Raw genomic sequence first — 20,106 nt, forward strand, 5'->3', positions numbered from 1 at the left:
TATGGGTGGAGAAGATGATGGAGAGGACAGTGATACTGTCTGAAAATAATGACCTCCCTGCTTTCTGAAGCACTGAGGTGGAGGGCTGTCGCAGAAAGTCAACTATATATACTTTAGAAACTTTTTACATTGCACATTCAAATGTAGTCGTTTTAGCTTTGGTGTATAACATTTGTAGAAATGCCATTTTCTGGTGCTGAAGAGAAGGACATGTAGAGCAGGTGTTTCTTAAACCTGGTCCTGGGGAACCAACAGGTGCACGGTTTTTCCATAGCACTTGCTACCTGAATCCATTAATCAACTCCTCAAACCTTTAATTAGTGATATCAGATGTTTGTCCCCAGGACCACGATTTAAGAAACACCTGGCATAGAGTATGGTTATTTCAGTCTTAGCGCTTACTTATGCTCTCAGTCCATTTTGCTGTACAGGCTTTTGTCAGCGATATGGTTTAATCACAGTAGCTTTGATCAGGACTTACAATAGCTTAATTCAATAAGTCCCTCTTCCTGCTGTATTTTCTCCCCATGATGTAGCCGGCAGAATGACTGCAGGCCTGGGCCTCGTTCTGTGGTCTGAGAATTCTGTCAGTAGCTCAAGCTAACTCCTCGGGGTCTATTTTGAGCAAGCACTTGAAAGGATGGCATGATGTCTTCCTTTTGGGACCTCCCTGAGCCATCAAAGTCTTGGGTCTGTTGACAGTTTTTAGCCTGTCCTCTTTGATGACATCAAACACGATTAGTAATTTTCTGCCGCTCAAAATGAAGAGGAGCACCAACCTCAGAGAGAGAGATGGGTCTAGCCAACTGCATTACATACCACACCCCTGATGTGTGTGTACACACACAGACAGACACACACACACACACACACACACACACGTGTCCCGTTTAGTGTTTCAGGCCAGGCGTGAACAGAGTGGTAGGGCATGACTGTGGCAATGGGCTCACTATAAAACACATCATTAACATTGACAGTGTTCCAATGAATTTGGCCACGATGACGAGGGATTTGACCTGCTTTCAGCACCCATTGTCAACCTGCCAAAGCAGTCTGTTGTGGGTGCTGCTAGTAGGCCCCTCCACAGTGAACCGATGGGTCTATAGGAGTACCAGGAGCTGTTTCCTTATACTGCGGTGTATTTATTCAGGATGCTTCAAAGGCCCCAGCCACCCCGACTCATTCCTCAGTGCTAGGAGCTGGTCACTGGCTGGAGATCAACCAGTTCCCTCTACCTCAGTTTTAGAAATGACCCAAAGAAAACACCACCAAAACAAATCAAAGTGTTGGGAAAAGGGGAGAACAGTTTGTTCCCCTGGGTCTTCCTCTGACTGTGTTTTTGACCTGAATGCCAAATGTGGAGGGCTGTGCCAGTCTTGTTTAAAAAAAACAACAATGTTTTAATCCTCTTTTACTATCTCTCTGTGTTGTGATGAAAAGGTTGTTTTTCTCTCCCCGTCAGTGAAGAACTGTGAAGTGCTGGAGTAGTTCAATTCAGCACTGTCACTTCTCTTCGTCTTTCCACTCTCAATAGAGGGATGGAGGGTCAGGGGGGGAGCAGTCTCCCTCTCTTTCTCATATTCTCCCTTATTTTTAACCAAGTCTTCCCTGTTTCTTCCCAATTTTATCCTTTAAAGACAATCTGACAATAGCAGGCAGGCATAAATGACAATGCAGCTGAAACTTGATGGCTGTAGGGAAAGAGTAATGAAATACATTTAGTTAGATACTAAAGCTTTGCCTGGAGGGCGGACGTCAGCTGTAACACATCTAGACCAGAACTGAGGTGCGTCGGCACTGTAACACATAGAACTGAGGTGCGTCGGCACTAACACATCTAGACCAGAACTGAGGTGCGTCGGCACTAACACATCTAGACCAGAACTGAGGTGCGTCGGCACTAACACATCTAGACCAGAACTGAGGTGCGTCGGCACTGTAACACATAGAATTGAGGTGCGTCGGCACTGTAACACATCTAGACCAGAACTGAGGTGCGTCGGCACTGTAACACATCTAGACCAGAACTGAGGTGCGTCGGCACTGTAACACATCTAGACCAGAACTGAGGTGCGTCGGCACTGTAACACATCTAGACCAGAACTGAGGTGCGTCGGCACTGTAACACATCTAGACCAGAACTGAGGTGCGTCGGCACTGTAACACACAGAACTGAGGTGCGTCGGCACTGTAACACATAGAACTGAGGTGCGTCGGCACTGTAACACATAGAACTGAGGTGCGTCGGCACTGTAACACATAGAACTGAGGTGCGTCGGCACTGTAACACATAGAACTGAGGTAAGCTGATAGTGTGTGAGGCACAGTAGTGTGTGTGTGTATAGTGAGAGTAGTGATGGGGGGGATCTATACCGTTTTAGTCAAAATGTGAGACTGGCGCGTGTGTTTAGTGAGACTGTCGGCGCGTGTGTTTAGTGAGACTGTCGGCCTGTGTGTTTAGTGAGACTGTCGGCCTGTGTGTTTAGTGAGACTGTCGGCCTGTGTGTGTGAATGCCCAGAGTGGAGGATTGATCTTATTAGAAGTAGCATCCCCATCACTCTCCCTAATGAGCACGGTCGTCGGGGGAGACTGAATAATCACTATGGATACAGAGGTAGCGGGGTCATCACACTCTGAGGGAGAACGAGCGTCATCTATCATTTTGATAGCAGACACTACTGCCCAATGATCGCCTGTGGACGAGGTTAAACGTGTGTGTAACTGTGTATACAGCTGTTCTGTAAGCCACATTGGTAACACCTCACCCCTCTCACTCAACCTTCTGCATTGTTCCCAAGGCAAGGACAGGCTCACAGGCAAGATTTGGCCTGCTCCTCTCCTACCTGCTCTACCTCCTCCTACCTGCTCTACCTGCTCTACCTCCTTTCTTTCAAGTCTAACCCTGTCCAGGCCTGTTGGGGAATCCTGTTAGGTAGCTTTAGTGCATGCAAGCAGGGGCACATTCACTATATTACAATGGTTCTGATGCTACACAGATGCTGGTGTGGCAGTAGTCTGTCTTGTCTCTCCAGTAACTGTGAGAAGAGACTAATGGGACAGTAAAGTGTCTGATGTACTAGACATGAGTGGCACTGTGCTAAAACATCCAGATACTTGACGGTGCATTAAGAAATGAGCCTGTCGTGGATAGTTTAAACACCATTTATGAAATACAGTGGGCTATATCCGAAGATCTAAATCTTTCCAGCTGTAATGGGATCTTTTATGTGGCGTAATCGTGTGGCTCCGCTTCTCTTGAGTTATACGGTCCTGTGTGGCAGAGCTTCATCAGTGAATTGCCCTCATTAAAGAATAGTGTCGAAGACGATATGAGAAAGGGAATGTGTGATCCCAAGTGTCTTTCCCCCTGTGGGTCTGTCTCTAGAACACTCCAGTGTTTTGACTGACTGCCTGCCAGCCAGCCCAGCCAGCCAGCCAGCCCAGCCAGCCAGCCCAGTCCTATGTTTAACCACCGGCCGTTAGCTAAGTTTCACACAGCAAGGGTTTAGCAGTTGTCTGTCTCGCACTCTTTCACCATGAATATGTAATCAGGCCATTACTATGCAACGTGCATTTTGAAACAACGACTACCTCCTCACAGTAGAATAGTGTTACTATACTATTTACCTGCAGGTCAGGACTTCAACAGAAGGGAGGCTGTGATTGATTCGGGCACTTGTTTATTGCTCCTCCAGGTTTGGATTGAAAGAGGTAGACCTGGGCTGTCTCAACACAAAAACTAATGAATCATAAGTAGACTGTTTTTAGTATTTCACTTTTTAAAAAATGATAACATTTGGAGACGAGGTTGACTATTGTAGAACATTAGTGTTATTGTGTGAATTACTTCTCTCCCTCTTGTTCTTCTATGCGATCATCTCCGTTTCGTGTTTACAAGGCGGCGCTTCCGTTGTTTATTTGACAGTTGTTTCCCAGCAGCAGTGGTTGAACTCTGGCGGAACGTTCTAAACATAGACACTGAATTAGGATTTGTTTCATTCCACTGGCGTGTGGGACCCAGAGAATTTCATTAGGCTGTTATAGGAAGACTTGATGGAACAGAACACTGATAGACTGAGCACACCTGACCGGCTCTCATTAATATGGTGTTGTGTTCATAAATATAGACATTTAATATGGTGTTCACCTCATAAATATAGACATTTAATATGGTGTTCACCTCAGTCACACACACAGAAACACTCCCCAACACGCAGGCAGTCAGTCACACACAGAAACACTCCCCAACACGCAGGCAGTCAGGTGCGCATACAATACATGTCTGAATGTACGGATATATGCTCACCCTTCATTTACGTTCAGCTGTAAAGTAGTGTGTGACTGTTCACCTGATTCCTGTCCTGCATGGTGAACTGGAGCATGCATACGCCCTGCAGACAATCAGTCTCTCGGTCTTAGGTCTAATTTGGGGTTGATGTGTAACTTCCACTCTTCTCTCTATTTCCAGGGGGACTCCATGAAAGATGACGGAGGAGGTGACAGTTGTAGCCAAGTGGGACTACACGGCCCAGCAGGACCAGGAACTTGACATCCGGAAGAATGATCGGCTTACTCTGCTGGACGACAGCAAGACTTGGTGGAGGGTGAGGAACGCCTCAAACCAGACCGGCTACGTCCCCTCCAACTACGTAGAGCGCAAGAACAGCCTGGTGAAGAAGGCCTCTCTGGTCAAGAACCTCAAAGACACACTGGGTAAGAGGGTTGGGGCTGAGTTTATCAGTATGTTGTTGGTGACAGTGGTGGTAGTTTGTCAGTGTGTTGTTGGTGGTAGTTTGTCAGTGTGTTGTTGGTGGTAGTTTGTCAGTGTGTTGTTGGTGATAGTTTGTCAGTGTGTTGGTAGTCGGTGGTAGTTTGTCAGTGTGTTGGTAGTCGGTGGTAGTTTGTCAGTGTGTTGGTAGTCGGTGGTAGTTTGTCAGTGTGTTGGTAGTCGGTGGTAGTTTGTCAGTGTGTTGGTAGTCGGTGGTAGTTTGTCAGTGTGTTGGTAGTCGGTGGTAGTTTGTCAGTGTGTTGGTAGTCGGTGGTAGTTTGTCAGTGTGTTGGTAGTCGGTGGTAGTTTGTCAGTGTGTTGGTAGTCGGTGGTAGTTTCTGTGTGTTGGTAGTCGGTGGTAGTCGTTTCGGTGTGGTGGTCGTTTCGGTGTGGTGGTCGTTTCGGTGTGGTGGTAGTTTCGGTGTGGTGGTCGGTGGTAGTTTCGGTGTGGTGGTCGGTGGTAGTTTCGGTGTGGTGGTCGGTGCGGCGGCGGCAGGGTTATCGGTAGGGCGGCGGCGGCAGGGTTATCAGTAGGGCGGCGGCGGCAGGGTTATCGGTAGGGCGGCGGCAGGGTTATCGGTAGGGCGGCGGCGGCAGGGTTATCGGTTAGGGCGGCGGCGGCAGGGTTATCGGTAGGGCGGCGGCAGGGTTATCGGTATGTTGGCGGCGGCAGGCGTGGTAGTATATCAGCGTTAAAAAAGAGGGCTATCCCTTAACTTCCTCCTCTATTTTGTCAATCCCCTCTACACAACCACTAGAAATTGATGAGGTCATTATTAACGCTTCTCCTGAATTGTATGTGTGTGTCCCACTCTGGTACTGGGGCTGGATGTGAGCCTCTCTTACTTTACAGAGCAGCTATCCACCAGCATCTCAGGAACTGTGTTCAGCTGGCCATCTCTCTGAGTTGCCACAGCTTGGTGTCTGTATGTCCTCAGTGTTCAGTTGTCCATCTCTCCGAGTTGACACAGCTTGACGTCTGTATATCCTCACATTAATAATACAAGCACTCATTCACGTGTGACCTGTGAGTGTAAAGGTCGTGCACCTGTCCCAGGTTTGTCAGCATTCCTCTTCACAGGATTCCGGTTGGAAAGATTCCTAGTTTAGAGTTAAGGGTTTAGGATAATGCGTGTAACGTCATGAAAACTGCTCCGCACACTACAGGATTATGGCAGATTAAATGTTATCCAAGATGTTTACTGAACATCCATGGATGATCAAACGTGATCCTGTCTCTGGGCTGGTGGAGACTGAAGAGACCGTTGTCCTGTTATCTCTCGCCATCTCCCTTACTCCCTTCCCTTTCTCCCTCCCACTCATATACATTTAGCTGAACTGTGAACTCTTGCGTGCACCAGAGAGAGAGACATAGGGAGCACACAGGGCAGGGCATTCGTATGGAGTTGCCCCCCCCCCTGTTGCTGTAACAGCCTCCACGCTTCTCGGAAGGCTTTCACTAGATGTTGGAACATTGCTGTGGGACTTGCTGCCATTCAGCCACGAGCATTAGTGAGGTCAGGCACCGATGTTGTGCGATTATCCCTGGCTTGCAGTCGGCGTTCCAATTCTTCCCGAAAGTGTTTGATGGAGTTGAGGTCAGGGCTCTGTGCAGGCCGTTCAAGTTCTTCCACACCGATCTCAACAAACCATTTATGTATGGACCTTGCTTTGTGCTCTGTGGAATTGTCATGCTGAAACCGGAAAGGGCTTTCTCCAAACTTTTGCCACAAAGTTGGAAGCACAGAATCGTCCAGAATGGCGCTGTAGCGTTAAGATTTCCCTTCACTGGAACTAAGGGGCCTAGCCCTTTACAGTTGGCACTATGCATTGGGGAAGGAGGTGTTCTCCAGACATCAACCAAATCATTACTCCAGAGAATGCGTTTCCACTGCTCCAGAGACCAATGGCGGTGATCGTTACACCACTCCAGCCGATGCTTGGCATTGCGCAAAGTGATCTTAGGCTTGTGTGCAGCTGCTCTGCCATTAAAACCCATTTCATAAAGCTCCCGATGAACAGCTCTTGTGCTTCCAGAGGCAGTTTGGAACTCAGTAGTGCATGTTGCAACCAATGACAGATGATTTTTACTTATCTTCAACACTTGTTCTATGAGCTTGTGTGGCCTACCACTTAGTGGCTGACCCATTGTTGCTCCTAGACGTTTCCACGTCACAGTAACAGCACTTACAGTTGACCGGGGCAGCTCTAGCAGGGCAGAAATTTGACGAACTGACTTGTTGGCATCCTATGACGGTGCCACATTGAAAGTCACTGAGCTCTTCAGTAAGGCCATTCTACTGCCAATGTTTGTCTATGGAGATTGCATGGCTGTGTGCTCGATTTCATACTTGATTTCATACTTGAAATAAACTAATCCACTCATTTTGAAGGGGTGTTTACATACTTTTGTGCATATATAGTGTGCAGAGATCGAGAGAGAGGCGTACACAGACATACAGAGAAAGGAAGAGGGAGGGGGGAGGAGGCTATGCGAGGGGATGGGTAGTCTGTTTCAGACACACAGTCCCCTCTGCCCTGAGGGACGGCTCCATCAGACTGTGGGCCAACACTGCACAGCCTGTCACTGTCACTCGCCAGCACTGAGTCAGGACTGTGTGTGCGTGGGGAGTGCTCACGATGTGCACAGATCTAGCTTCTTTCTCTTGCCATGAATCTCAAAATATTTCTAGCAATAAGAAAACTAATTCTAGAGGCACTGAACCAACACTCATCAACAAACATTCTCACCTTCTCTGCTATCCCCTACACACTGTTATTCTGACACCAATGTGAGTGTATCCATAATTAAAGCGATGTCTCTATATGCCCGTTAAAGAGATGTGGCTGAGTCATTGAAGTCCTGTCTGCAGGCCAGTAAACCAGCTTCAGAGTGAGGTCTCTAACAAAGCAAGGCACTTGCCCTGATGGTTGGTGGGTGGGCATGACGCGCTAGCCTGATGGTGTTGCAGCCTGTGGTGAAACCGATAAACGACTAGCTATCCGCGTCTGTTATTGAATTTTACATTATGGCCAGGTTCTACTTCAACCCTTAGCAATTCAAAATGTTGTATTTCATCATAAATCAATGTTTGGATGGTGAGGGTTTGGCAGTAACTTATAATGTGTCTTATTTTGTGTGTGCGCACATGCATGCCGGCCCGCCTAGTAAAGTAAGCACTTGAAGTTATGGTTCCTCTTTTTCCAGTCAGGACTGCATGTTTCGCCGTGTCCTGGGTTGTTCTTCCTGAAGGGAGAAGCCCAGTAGCATTGATACAAAATGGCTGTGCAGGGGGCAACCATCTTCCCACTGAGCCAAAATGGCAACGCTCACTCATCCATTGACAGCTACTGCAGGCCAATAAAGGGCAAATGTCTCCACACTGAGCCAAAATGGCTCCCTCACTCGTTTATTCTTGTCTTTTCTTTTTTACCTTTGACCCATTTTTCTCATCTCTCTGACAGATATAGGGTGTACAGTACACACTGTCGTCGTGCCTGTCTGCCCATAATGTTTGTGAAAACAGAACTCGTTGGATGGTTATGGACTGAGCACATATAGTGGCACTGTGTTAATAGCACTATGCTTTTACTGTAGCAATGTTTTAAATATTTGACAGGCCACAACCTTTCAATGGGGAAGTGTGTGTGTGTGTATATATGTATATATGTGTGTGTGTGTGTGTGTGTGTGTGTGTGTGTGTGTATATATATGTATGTATATATATATATATATATATATATAATATAATATATATATATATACACGATTTGCAATAATATATATATATACACACACACACACAGTTGAAGTCGGAAGTTTACATACACTTAGGTTGGAGCCATTAACTTGTTTTTCAACCACTCCACAAACTATAGTTTTGGTAACTCGGTTAGGACATCTACTTTGTGCATGACACAAGTCATTTTTCCAACAATTGTTTACAGACAGACTATTTCAATTAAAATTCACTGTATCACAATTCCAGTGGGTCAGAAGTTTACATACACTAAGTTGACTGTGCCTTATCAAATACAAACTCTGTATGTATGTGTGTGTATATATATATATATATATATATATATATATATATATTTATATTTATATTTATTTATATTTATATATATTTATTTATTTATTTATTTATTTATTTATTTATTTATTTTATAAATAACTTTTTCAATTTAAACCTCTTAACAATATGGAAACTACAATGATTATGAAAGGGAACACATCCACTGCCTCTCAACACACTTGTGTATTTAGTATAAAAACTACTAACTCCCCTGTGTCATTGTACTAACTCATCATGACTCCTTTTGATTGCCCTGTGATTGGCAGGGTTGGGGATTCATCCGTTACAAAAACCAACTCATCTGTTACATTACCAGATTAGAAATCATCCTGAAAAAACAGATGACTTCTAGGCTTACTTTAATATTCATAAAGGATGTTTACAACAAACTTTGACACCTTTTCTCTTTTCTCAATGACATTCAAATCAATCAGCATTGCAAGTTTCTACGTTTGTTCTGCCTGAGCGAGTCTGACCACAAGTCCGAGACCACTACATGATGACACAGCAATGTGTTTGATCAATAATAGATCACAGGAATTAATATATTTATTTATTTTAAGCTACAGTTCAAGCTATGTCTTCCAATGCTGTGACTGCTGTCGGCATCCAAAGACCATACATACCAACTTGAATAAACGCTTGGCAGTAAAGACGACAGCAGCGGTTTAGCCGACAGCCGATACTGTATGGCAGTGAAGGCTCCTCAGGAGGAAGAGGGCCATCCTCAGTGAATTTCATATAAATTGTGAAACAAAGTTATCATTTTTAGATAACTATACTAAATATATTCACGTCACCCCAAAAATAATTCTGCAGTGGTCTACAGTAGCCTCAGCAGCACTCTGTAGGGTAGCACCATGGTGTGGTCGGAACACCGCTAGCTTCCGTCCTTCTCTGGGTACATTGACTTCAATACAAAACCTAAAAGGCTCATGGTTCTCACCCCCTTGCACAGTAATTACTTACAACTTCCGGAGGACGTTCTCCAACCTATCAGAGCTCTTGCAACATGAACTGACATGTTGTCCACTCAAAGGATCAGAGAATGAATCTAGTACTGAAAGAAAAGCTACAACTAGCAAGCACTTCCGTGCATAAAGTATGGTTAGTAGTTAACTCGGAAAGACAATAGTTGAACAGTGAGAGGGAGAGAGCGAGAGACCCACAAAGAATAATTTGAAAACAAATTTGTTGAACTCCAATATCTATTGGGTGATATACCACAGTGTGCCTTCACAGCAGCCAAAACAAACCTGCTCCTACTGGCTTTTGCCAGATTCTGCCTTCACTCTCCTGAAGTTGCCGGTTATAGGCTGCATGAGGAGTCAGCAACCTTTCTCACGTGGAATGCTGGTTTATCTTAACATTTCTACCAATCTGTGTGGCATTTATGGTTTTCATGAGAACATTTCTGTGGAAGAGTTTCATTTACTTTGTCTTCCTATCTCAATCATTGTCATGTGGTTCATCAAAATTAAATCTAAACGATAAGGATACAAACCTAAAAAAGTAATTTCACTTCTATTTCCATTGCCAACTATGTAAAAATAACCTACATAAAGCCAACAAATTAATACATTGCAGCCTACAGGTAGAAAATACCCTGATAAAAATAAATATCATATTGGCTACGCATGGCCTATCTGCAATGAACTTGAAACATTGTATAAAATATGCTGGGCCCTCAGAGGTTCCTGAGCCAGTGAGCTTGGGACAGACACAGCTGTAGGCTATTTGCGCAAGGGAAAAGAGGTCATCAGGTAGGCCTGTTCTATGTTTCCACTGGATCAGAGCATTAATTTTTTTCTCTTTCATGCTAAGTGGTTATTGAAAGAGAGAGGGCTGGAAAGATGTTTCCAATACATTGAGGAACTGTTGTCATTCTCAATGGATGTAAAAACAGACTTTGTTTTCTTGCTGTCTGAGGTTACTTTGAGATGCTCCATCGCTCATTAGTAGTGCTGCATTAAGTCAATCAGAAACACTATCTGATCTCCAAATGGGCACATTTATATGCCTACATTTGCACGCAGGACAGGTAGCCTATAGGCCTACGTCTACGTATAATCCGGTGCGTGTCCTTACTCAACATTGACAGAAGCGCTCCAAACAAAAGACCATACCAAAATTGGAAAAACTCCTAAAAGGAATGACATAAATCAAAACTTGTTTCTCTCAAGTATATGTTGTGTGCTCTGCAAACAGCGTGTCCACTCAAACAACGAGAATGTTAGACTGGAATAATTATATATTGAATGCATTAACAGAAATGACTGTATTCTAACAAACATTATAGATTACAAATTATAGGAATTAATGGTAAATGTACTTCTGGTGATATATGTAATGGGGAATTGACAGACACTAACAATCAAATGCAAATAATTTACACAATGAAGTTGACTGTTCACAAATTGGCAGGAGAGAGCACATCCCCGTGGCCACCGCAATGGATTAGTATCCTGAGATGTAATAGCCTCAGACATGTCTCCTGTGCCATAGTTTTGACGTCTTCACTATTATTCTACAATGTAGAAAATAGTAAAACTACAGGAAAACCCTCGAATGAGTAGGTGTGTCCACACTTCTGACTGGTACTCTATATTTGTTACGCAAATCTGTCGACCAACAGCCTATCGCCTAAACAATTGACCAGTCGACTAATTGGAGTCAGCCCTACTGATTACAATTGACAGGTAATTAGTAACTGTAACGTATTACATTTGAAGTCTCTTACCTAGGGCTGTTGCATTGACCGTAATTACCGCCACACCGGCAGTCATGAGTCTTAAGGCAGTCAAATTCCACGTGACCGTGTAGTCACGGTAATTAGGCTTCTCCAAGCTCTGATGCTGCTGAAGGTCATTAGTAGCCTACCAAACTTGCTAACTGCCTGGTTCTCAGCACTCTATTGTACCTCTAATCACTCTGACATCAATGCAAATGTAATCAAAAATCTAATCAAACACTTCATGAGAGTCCATGAGCTCATGTTGCGCAACATTTCTATAGGCTATGCAATTGCGTGAGAAAACAGAGTGATGACCTCTATTAAAAAGAGGAGGATCCCATCAGCTTTCTATAGGCTAGGCCTACTATATTTATTTCTCAACTTTAGTAATATTAAGCACATTACTTATCTTTACAACAGGAGTATAGCCTACCAGGCTGGTATGAAAATGAACCACAGGAAAAGCATCCTCCATTTGCTATTTAAGTGCATAGATGACCTGTATTTTTATCTCTGCCCCTGTTTTGAGACGGGTGCATGATAATGATCCATTCTAAATCAAAACAAATTGCACACATTATTTAGTATATGTGAAGACAAGCTTAAATCAAGAATTGTCTGATGGGTGACAATATAGCCTAGCTGGCATACATAAGCAGCACGTGAGTTTCAAGTTTGGGGAAGATCATTTTCACCATAAATTCACCTTTTATAATAAATGCATTACATGCACAATCACATTTGCAGTCACTTGATAATGGTGTTTTTCGCTAATGGAACATTCGTGCTTAGGGTGCGTTACAGCCATGCAAAGGGGATGCCGCTGTGAAATCCGAGGCATTATCAAGTGCTTGTCAAATTGTGAATGAGAGACTGATGAAGATTGTACAGCCTCCGCAAAAAACAAAGCGAAGCTCATGCCTTTCAAGCAACTTCTTTTCAAATCATTAGTCTCGTCATGCCGCCTTACAATGTATTAAAAACAAAACATAGCCCAACATTTGCAGAACAACTAAAGTTATATTAATAACTCTAAATGAAGCATATAGGAGTACCTATTTCTTTGTTAACCTCTCAACAAAAAATAGCCGCATGGTCACACTCCCTCAAATCGTTTGGAGAAAATGTCCTTTATTTTATTCAGCATTGTTCAATTTTATTCAGCATTGTTCAATTGTATTCTTCATACTATAAAATAATGCCACGGCATTCTAAGCAAATCTTGTTTGTTTGCTAAATGAACTAGCCAGATCAGAACCTAACATAAGGACAACTCGGAGTATACTATTCTGTTCTTCTGAAATAGACTACATGTTCTTCATATCATGCTTCTTTAGACCTGTCTAAAATAAATAATGGATTTATTGTGAAGTTGTAGGCTATATTTAATGTATTTATTGTGAAGTTGTAGGCTATATTTAATGGATTTATTGTGAAGTTGTAGGCTATATTTAATGGATTTATTGTGAAGTTGTAGGCTATATTACATGGATTCATTGTGAAGGTGTAGGCTATATTACATGGATTTATTAGACATTTGAAATGTAGATGTTCCAAAGGTCTGCATCAGTGGCTTGTAGGTGATTAGTGGAAGCCAGGAGATGCTAAATGTGTTTGTTGATTTAACGATCAATTATCGTGAGACTGACAGTTATTTGCTTGACAATCACCGGCTGACTAAATGTTGTGACCGCCACAGCCCTAATCCTACCCACCCTGTTGATATGCCAACCTCTGCGTCACTCTGGGTTGTTATTCAACATGCTGAGGTAGGGTTGTCATGGGTCAGGCTCCAGTGATGAATGAATAAGGATGGGGGGGAGAGAGAGAAAGATGGAGTGTGGAAGGAGGGAATAGACTGTTCCGCTGCCAACCAGCAGACCAGAGCCTTGAAGTGGAAATGAGGGAGATGGAGAGTGTGTGTTTCAGCTGAGCTGGGCTGTGTGGGTCTCGGGGGACATTGTGTCTGCTGCCCTTGGCATATCTCTGCTCTCTACCCTGAGGCAGTCGACAGCTCAGTCTCTCCACGGGATGGCTTGAAGTAGGCCCAGGAGGAGAGGTTTCATGTTGTGTCACATCAAGTGGGGCAACACACACACACACACTAATGAGTTGTTCCACCCATTCAGTGCCTTTTGAGGAGTGTAAACTTTTTTTTAAACACTTTGAATGCATATGAATCTAAAAGAGAAATATCTCTGCAATTGTTAATGTCATGCCCCCCCCCCCCCCCCCCCCCCCCCCGCTCCATTCTTGACTTTTCCTAAATAAGTATTTAACACATGTTAACATTAGCATTTTCATATCACAAACATCATTTGTGTTTATAGGCAGTTTTTAAGAGGACATTTTCCTGGAGCGCCAATAAAGGACTTTTTCAAATACTCCTCCAGAGTCACATGCACGTAAGACGTTTTGGTATATGGGGCGGCAGGGTAGGCCAGTGGTTAGAGTGGGGCGGCAGGGTAGCCTAGTGGTTAGAGTGGGGCGGCAGGGTAGCCTAGTGGTTAGAGTGGGGCGGCAGGGTAGCCTAGTGGTTAGAGTGGGGCGGCAGGGTAGCCTAGTGGTTAGAGTGGGGCGGCAGGGTAGGCCAGTGGTTAGAGTGGGGCGGCAAGGTAGCCTAGTGGTTAGAGTGGGGCGGCAGGGTAGCCTAGTGGTTAGAGTGGGGCGGCAGGGTAGCCTAGTGGTTAGAGTGGGGCGGCAGGGTAGCCTAGTGGTTAGAGTGGGGCGGCAGGGTAGCCTAGTGGTTAGAGTGGGGCGGCAGGGTAGCCTAGTGGTTAGAGTGGGGCGGCAGGGTAGCCTAGTGGTTAGAGTGGGGCGGCAGGGTAGCCTAGTGGTTAGAGTGGGGCGGCAGGGTAGCCTAGTGGTTAGAGTGGGGCGGCAGGGTAGCCTAGTGGTTAGAGTGGGGCGGCAGGGTAGGCCAGTGGTTAGAGTGGGGCGGCAGGGTAGGCCAGTGGTTAGAGTGGGGCGGCAGGGTAGCCTAGTGGTTAGAGTGGGGCGGCAGGGTAGGCCAGTGGTTAGAGCGTTGGACTAGTAACTGGAAGGTTGCAAGTTCAAACCCCCGAGCTGACAAGGTACAAATCTGTCGTTCTGCCCCTGAACAGGCAGTTAACCCACTGTTCCTAGGCCGTCATTGAAAATAAGAATTTGTTCTTAACTGACTTGCCTAGTTAAATAAAGGTAAAATAAATTAATAAAATATACGTGTTCTATATAGTATCTCAGAGGTTTCCAAAACACTTTACTCTCAAATTTAAGAGTAACATAAATAACATTGCGTACAGTAAGATAAATAATGAAAATGCTGTTGTGTTCCTTTGAAAGATATTTTTGCGTATTCTAGTGTTACCCAATCAGATTAGCATACAGTGCCCTTGGAAAGTATTCAAATTTGTATTACTGTATTATTATTTCTAAAAATGATTAAAATAAACAAACAAAAAACAAATCCTCAGCAATCTACACACAATACCCATAATGACAAAGCGAAAAATAAAATACAGAAATACCTTAATTACATAAGTATTCAGACCCTTTGCACGGAGACTCGAAATCGAGCTCTGTCTGGTGCATCCTGTTCAAATGGATCATCCTTGAGATTTTTCTACAACTTGATTGAAGTCCACCTGGAGTAAATTAAATTGATTGGACATGATCTGTCAACTGTTGGACCTGTCTATATAAGGTCCCACAGTTGACAGTGCATGTCAGAGCAAAAAATGATTTGTCCAGGATTGTGTCGTGTGTACAGATCTGGGGAAGGGTACCAAAACATTTCTAAAGCATTGAAGGTCCCCAAGAACACAGTGGTCGAAGTTTGGAACCACCAAAACACTCTTGTGGGCTCCAGAGTGGTGCAGTGGTCTAAGACACTGCATCCCAGCTGCATCACATCCGGCCGTGACTGGGAGTCCCATAGGGCGGCACATAACATCTATAAGTACCTAGGTGTCTGGCTAGACTGTAAACTCTCATTCCAGACTCATATCAAACATCTCCAATCTAAAATCAAATCTAGAATCGGCTTTCTATTCCGCAACAAAGCCTCCTTCACTCACGCCGCCAAACTTACCCTAGTAAAACTGACTATCCTACCGATCCTCGACTTCGGCGATGTCATCTACAAAATAGCTTCCAATACTCTACTCAGCAAACTGGATGCAGTCTATCACAGTGCCATCCGTTTTGTTACTAAATCACCTTATACCACCCACCACTGTGACCTGTATGCTCTAGTCGGCTGGCCCTCGCTACATATTCCTCACCAGACCCACTGGCTCCAGGTCATCTACAAGTCCATGCTAGGTAAAGCTCCGCCTTATCTCAGTTCACTGGTCACGATGGCAACACCCACCCGTAGCACGCGCTCCAGCAGGTGTATCTCACAGATCATCCCTAAAGCCAACACCTCATTTGGCCGCCTTTCGTTCCAGTTCTCTGCTGCCTGTGACTGGAACGAATTGCAAAAATCGCTGAAGTTGGAGACTTTTATCTCCCTCACCAACTTCAAACATCTGTTATCTGAGCAGCTAACCGATCGCTGCAAGCTGTACATAGTCTATTGGTAAATAGCCCACCCAATTTACCTACCTCATCCCCATACTGTTTATATTTATTTACTTTTCTGCTCTTTTGCACACCAACATCTCTACCTGTACATGACCATCTGATCATTTATCACTCCAGTGTTAATCTGCTAAATTGTAATTATTCGCCTACCTCCTCATGCCTTTTGCACACAATGTATATAGACTCTTTTTTTTCTACTGTGTTATTGACTTGTTAATTGTTTACTCCATGTGTAACTCTGTTGTCTGTTCACACTGCTATGCTTTATCTTGGCCAGGTCGCAATTGTACCTGGTTAAATAAAACTGGCCTACCTGGAGAACTAAAGGTGTTCTCAACTAGCCTACCTGGTAAAATAAGGGTGTTCTCAACTAGCCTACCTGGTTAAATAAAGGTGTTCTCGACTAGCCTACCTGGTTAAATAAAGGTGTTCTCAACTAGCCTACCTGGTTAAATAAAGGTGTTCTCAACTAGCCTACCTGGTTAAATAAAGGTGTTCTCAACTAGCCTACCTGGTTAAATAAAGGTGTTCTCAACTAGCCTACCTGGTTAAATAAAGGTGTTCTCAACTAGCCTACCTGGTTAAATAAAGGTGTTCTCAACTAGCCTACCTGGTTAAATAAAGGTGTTCTCAACTAGCCTACCTGGTTAAATAAAGGTGTTCTCAACTAGCCTACCTGGTTAAATAAAGGTGTTCTCAACTGGCCTACCTGGTTAAATAAAGGTGTTCTCAACTAGCCTACCTGGTTAAATAAAGGTGAAATAAAAAAATATATATATATTAAAAAAATAATTGGCCCAGTGTCGTCCGGGTTTGTCCAGGATAGGCCGTCATTGTAAATAATAATTTGTTCTTAACTGACTTGCCTAGTTAAATAAAAATAATTACAGCTGGCCGCCCGGCCAAATTGACCTATCAGGCTAGAAGGGCCTTGGTCACAGATTTCCTCTGGACATTGGAGAACAGAAGGACAACCATCTCTGCAGCACTTCACCAATCAGTCCTTTATGGTAGAGTAGCCAGACGGAAGCCACTCCTCAGTGGCTTGTTGTACATGGACCTTGACTCTTCTTTTAAACATTATGGTCTGTTCAATATTCCTGTCTTGTTTGCATTTGTCATCCCCTTCTGTCTCTTTTTTTCCCTCCATCTTGCCCTCTGTTCTGCCCTCTTTTTCTGTTTCTCTTTCGCTTTTTCTCTCTCGCTCTCTTTCTCACTCCGCCCCTCTTTTCTGTGAGTTCTGTCCTGTGATGTCTGGTCTTCTGTGTGTTAGTAACAGCTGCCAAGGGAGCCTCCTCCCTCTACCTCTCCTCACCCATTTCTCTCTCGCACAACAAAGCAGGAGGAAAGTTTAGTGCCACTCTGTGTGAACCCAATAACTTTCTGAATTAGCTGTCATCTACAGAGCTGTGACCTGGCTCTACACTGCAACACAAACACTGACACACACAGTTGTCACTTTTCCCTGTGTTGTGACTAAACAAATGACAGCATTGGGAATGTGTGTTTGCAGTGGAATGTAATTGTACTTACTGCATAACTAACAGAAGAACTAAAGTATGTTTGGTGACTTTTATTTAAGATGTAATTGGTTTGTACAGTAAGAGCTGCCCTGATGGGGTCTGTCTGCCCAGCATCCAACCACCGGAGCCATTAGTCATCTGTATGTCAGTCACCCATCTCCCTAGGTGTGACAACTGAAAGCATCAGAACAACTTTTAGTTGGCCCTAGCTAGCGCTCAACATGGGTTACAACAGGTAAATAATCAACATGGAGGAGACGGGAGAGAGCTTGCTGTCTTCGTTGTGCAGGAGATGGAGGCAGGGAGAGGAGATGGGTAGGTGTGGAGGCAGGGAGAGGAGATGGGTAGGTGTGGAGGCAGGGAGAGGAGATGGGTAGGTGTGGAGGCAGGGAGAGGAGATGGAGGCAGGGAGAGGAGATGGAGGCAGGGAGAGGAGATGGAGGCAGGGAGAGGAGATGGAGGCAGGGAGAGGAGATGGAGGCAGGGAGATGGGTAGGTGTGGAGGCAGGGAGATGGGTAGGTGTGGAAGCAGGGAGATGGGTAGGTGTGGAGGCAGGGAGAGGAGATGGAGATGGGTAGGTGTGGCGGCAAGGAGAGGAGATGGAGATGGGTAGGTGTGGCGGCAGGGAGAGGAGATGGAGATGGGTAGGTGTGGAGGCAGGGAGAGGAGATGGAGATGGGTAGGTGTGGAGGCAGGGAGAGGAGATGGGTAGGTGTAGAGGCATCTTTGATCCCCTACCTGCCTGTCAGTACCACAGCAGAGCCATGGTTGTCTGCTCCACTTTCCTCCCCAGCTCGGATGTACTATTTTCAGCTTTTTGAGGGGACTTGGTTAGCTGAGCTAGAGCATGTCGCTGGTGCTGAATGCCTGGTTTAATGAGGAGATGGGAGTTGTGACAAACACACCAGCAGTTGTGATGGTGTGTGTGTGTGTGTGTGTGTGTCACTTCGGTGTGTTTACTGTATGCGAGTTTGAGAGAATTACTGTATGATGTGCATGTGTGTGCAATCTTGTATGTATGTGCATGTGATTGTGAACATGAGTTTGAAGCTGTTCTGGCTCATGGTGCCCTATTATAAGACACTGTTGGTGTTTCCTTTATTCTGGCAGTTACCTGTATGTGTTTGTTTTGTCCTCTATCTTAAGTGTTTACTCCCCAACTGGGCCCAGAGTGCAGCCTGAAGCCTTAATTTAGTGCCCCAACCCCTGCCTTGTCTCCCAGTGTCCTGAATCAGCTTCGGCTCCTTCGGTCTTACTTACTTTCTCAGTACCACTGGAGTTATAATTTATGTGTTTTCGGTTGTGGATATGAAAGATGTTTATATCATGGCATTGTTGAATACTCGTTTCTGATTGGCCTGAGGGTGTTTGGCGGATATATTGGCATGGGGTTAATCGAGGGCATTATCACTTAAATAGAACGGGTTACCAACATATTCAGACATATTGACATATTTTCATTACATTTTTATTTAGATTAATTTATTCATACTATTTCATCCTTCCACAAAATATAGTCCTGACACAAATCTAGGGTTGCTACCCAAGCCGGCTGGTCGTTCGTTCTATCAGTCTCTGGCAACCGAACCATCTATGGATGCGACCCAGTCGTTCATCCTAAATGTTCTGTTGTCATACTGGCTGGCGGCGTTCTTATACCTTGCTTGCTAGCTACCCAACTACGGCTAACTTAGTCACGTTAAACACCGCAGCCAGAATAACAGCAAAGTAGCTGCATGTTTAAGCTGTTTTCTAGTGACATTTATTTGGATACATTCATAAGAATGAGCTAATGATGAGCGATTTCACCTGGCAAAGAAAATGTGTTCTCTCGTCAGGACACTGTTGTTCAGAGGAGCTAGCCAGCAACACAACTAACACAATCACTTCAAACTGAAGCAGGAAAGACTGCAAACAAGCTGCATTTAGTTTTGTTTGATCTGTTTTCCATTGAAATTTCTTTCGTATATGTCCTTAAATAATGCCTATTCATGATTTCGACTGGCTGAGAAAAACTGTCCGTCCCGACTCCAGACCCCTACACGTTCATTACTATTGGACAGCAGGAGATTTGTTTCAATATTGAAATTCAATGTTGGAAATGTCAGAGAGACCGACAGCAAGATTTATTCAAATCGCTATTGAAAATCAATTGCTAGTCCAAAAGAAATGGGAGAAAATGTCTAGATGGTTTTTACATTAGAGATCAAGTTTATAAATTGTATGGCTGGGCTGATGAGACAGTGGATTGCACAGTGAGATGGATCAGAGTAAATAGGCATAGCTTTAGCCGGTTGTCACTTCAAATCAAATTGTATTGGTCACATACACATGGTTAGCAGATGTTAATGCAAGTGTAGTGAAATGCTTATGCTTCTAGTTCTGACAATGCAGTAATATCTAACAAGTAATCTAACGATTTCACAACAGGTGG

General features: G+C 44.3%; 1 protein-coding gene across 1 annotated transcript in view; it reads left to right on the forward strand.

The window, feature by feature from the left end:
* LOC139404994 (NCK adaptor protein 2a) overlaps positions 1 to 20,106 on the forward strand; it is a 44,979-nt gene that overhangs the window by 21,406 nt on the left and 3,467 nt on the right. Inside the window, exon 2 of the mRNA XM_071147554.1 lies at positions 4,470 to 4,714. Coding sequence (XP_071003655.1) covers positions 4,486 to 4,714 — 229 coding nt within the window. The 5' untranslated portion in view covers positions 4,470 to 4,485. The remainder of the gene's footprint in view (positions 1 to 4,469; positions 4,715 to 20,106) is intronic.

This window comes from Oncorhynchus clarkii, chromosome 3 (assembly GCF_045791955.1).
Source record: "Oncorhynchus clarkii lewisi isolate Uvic-CL-2024 chromosome 3, UVic_Ocla_1.0, whole genome shotgun sequence".
Classification (NCBI taxonomy): domain Eukaryota; kingdom Metazoa; phylum Chordata; class Actinopteri; order Salmoniformes; family Salmonidae; genus Oncorhynchus; species Oncorhynchus clarkii.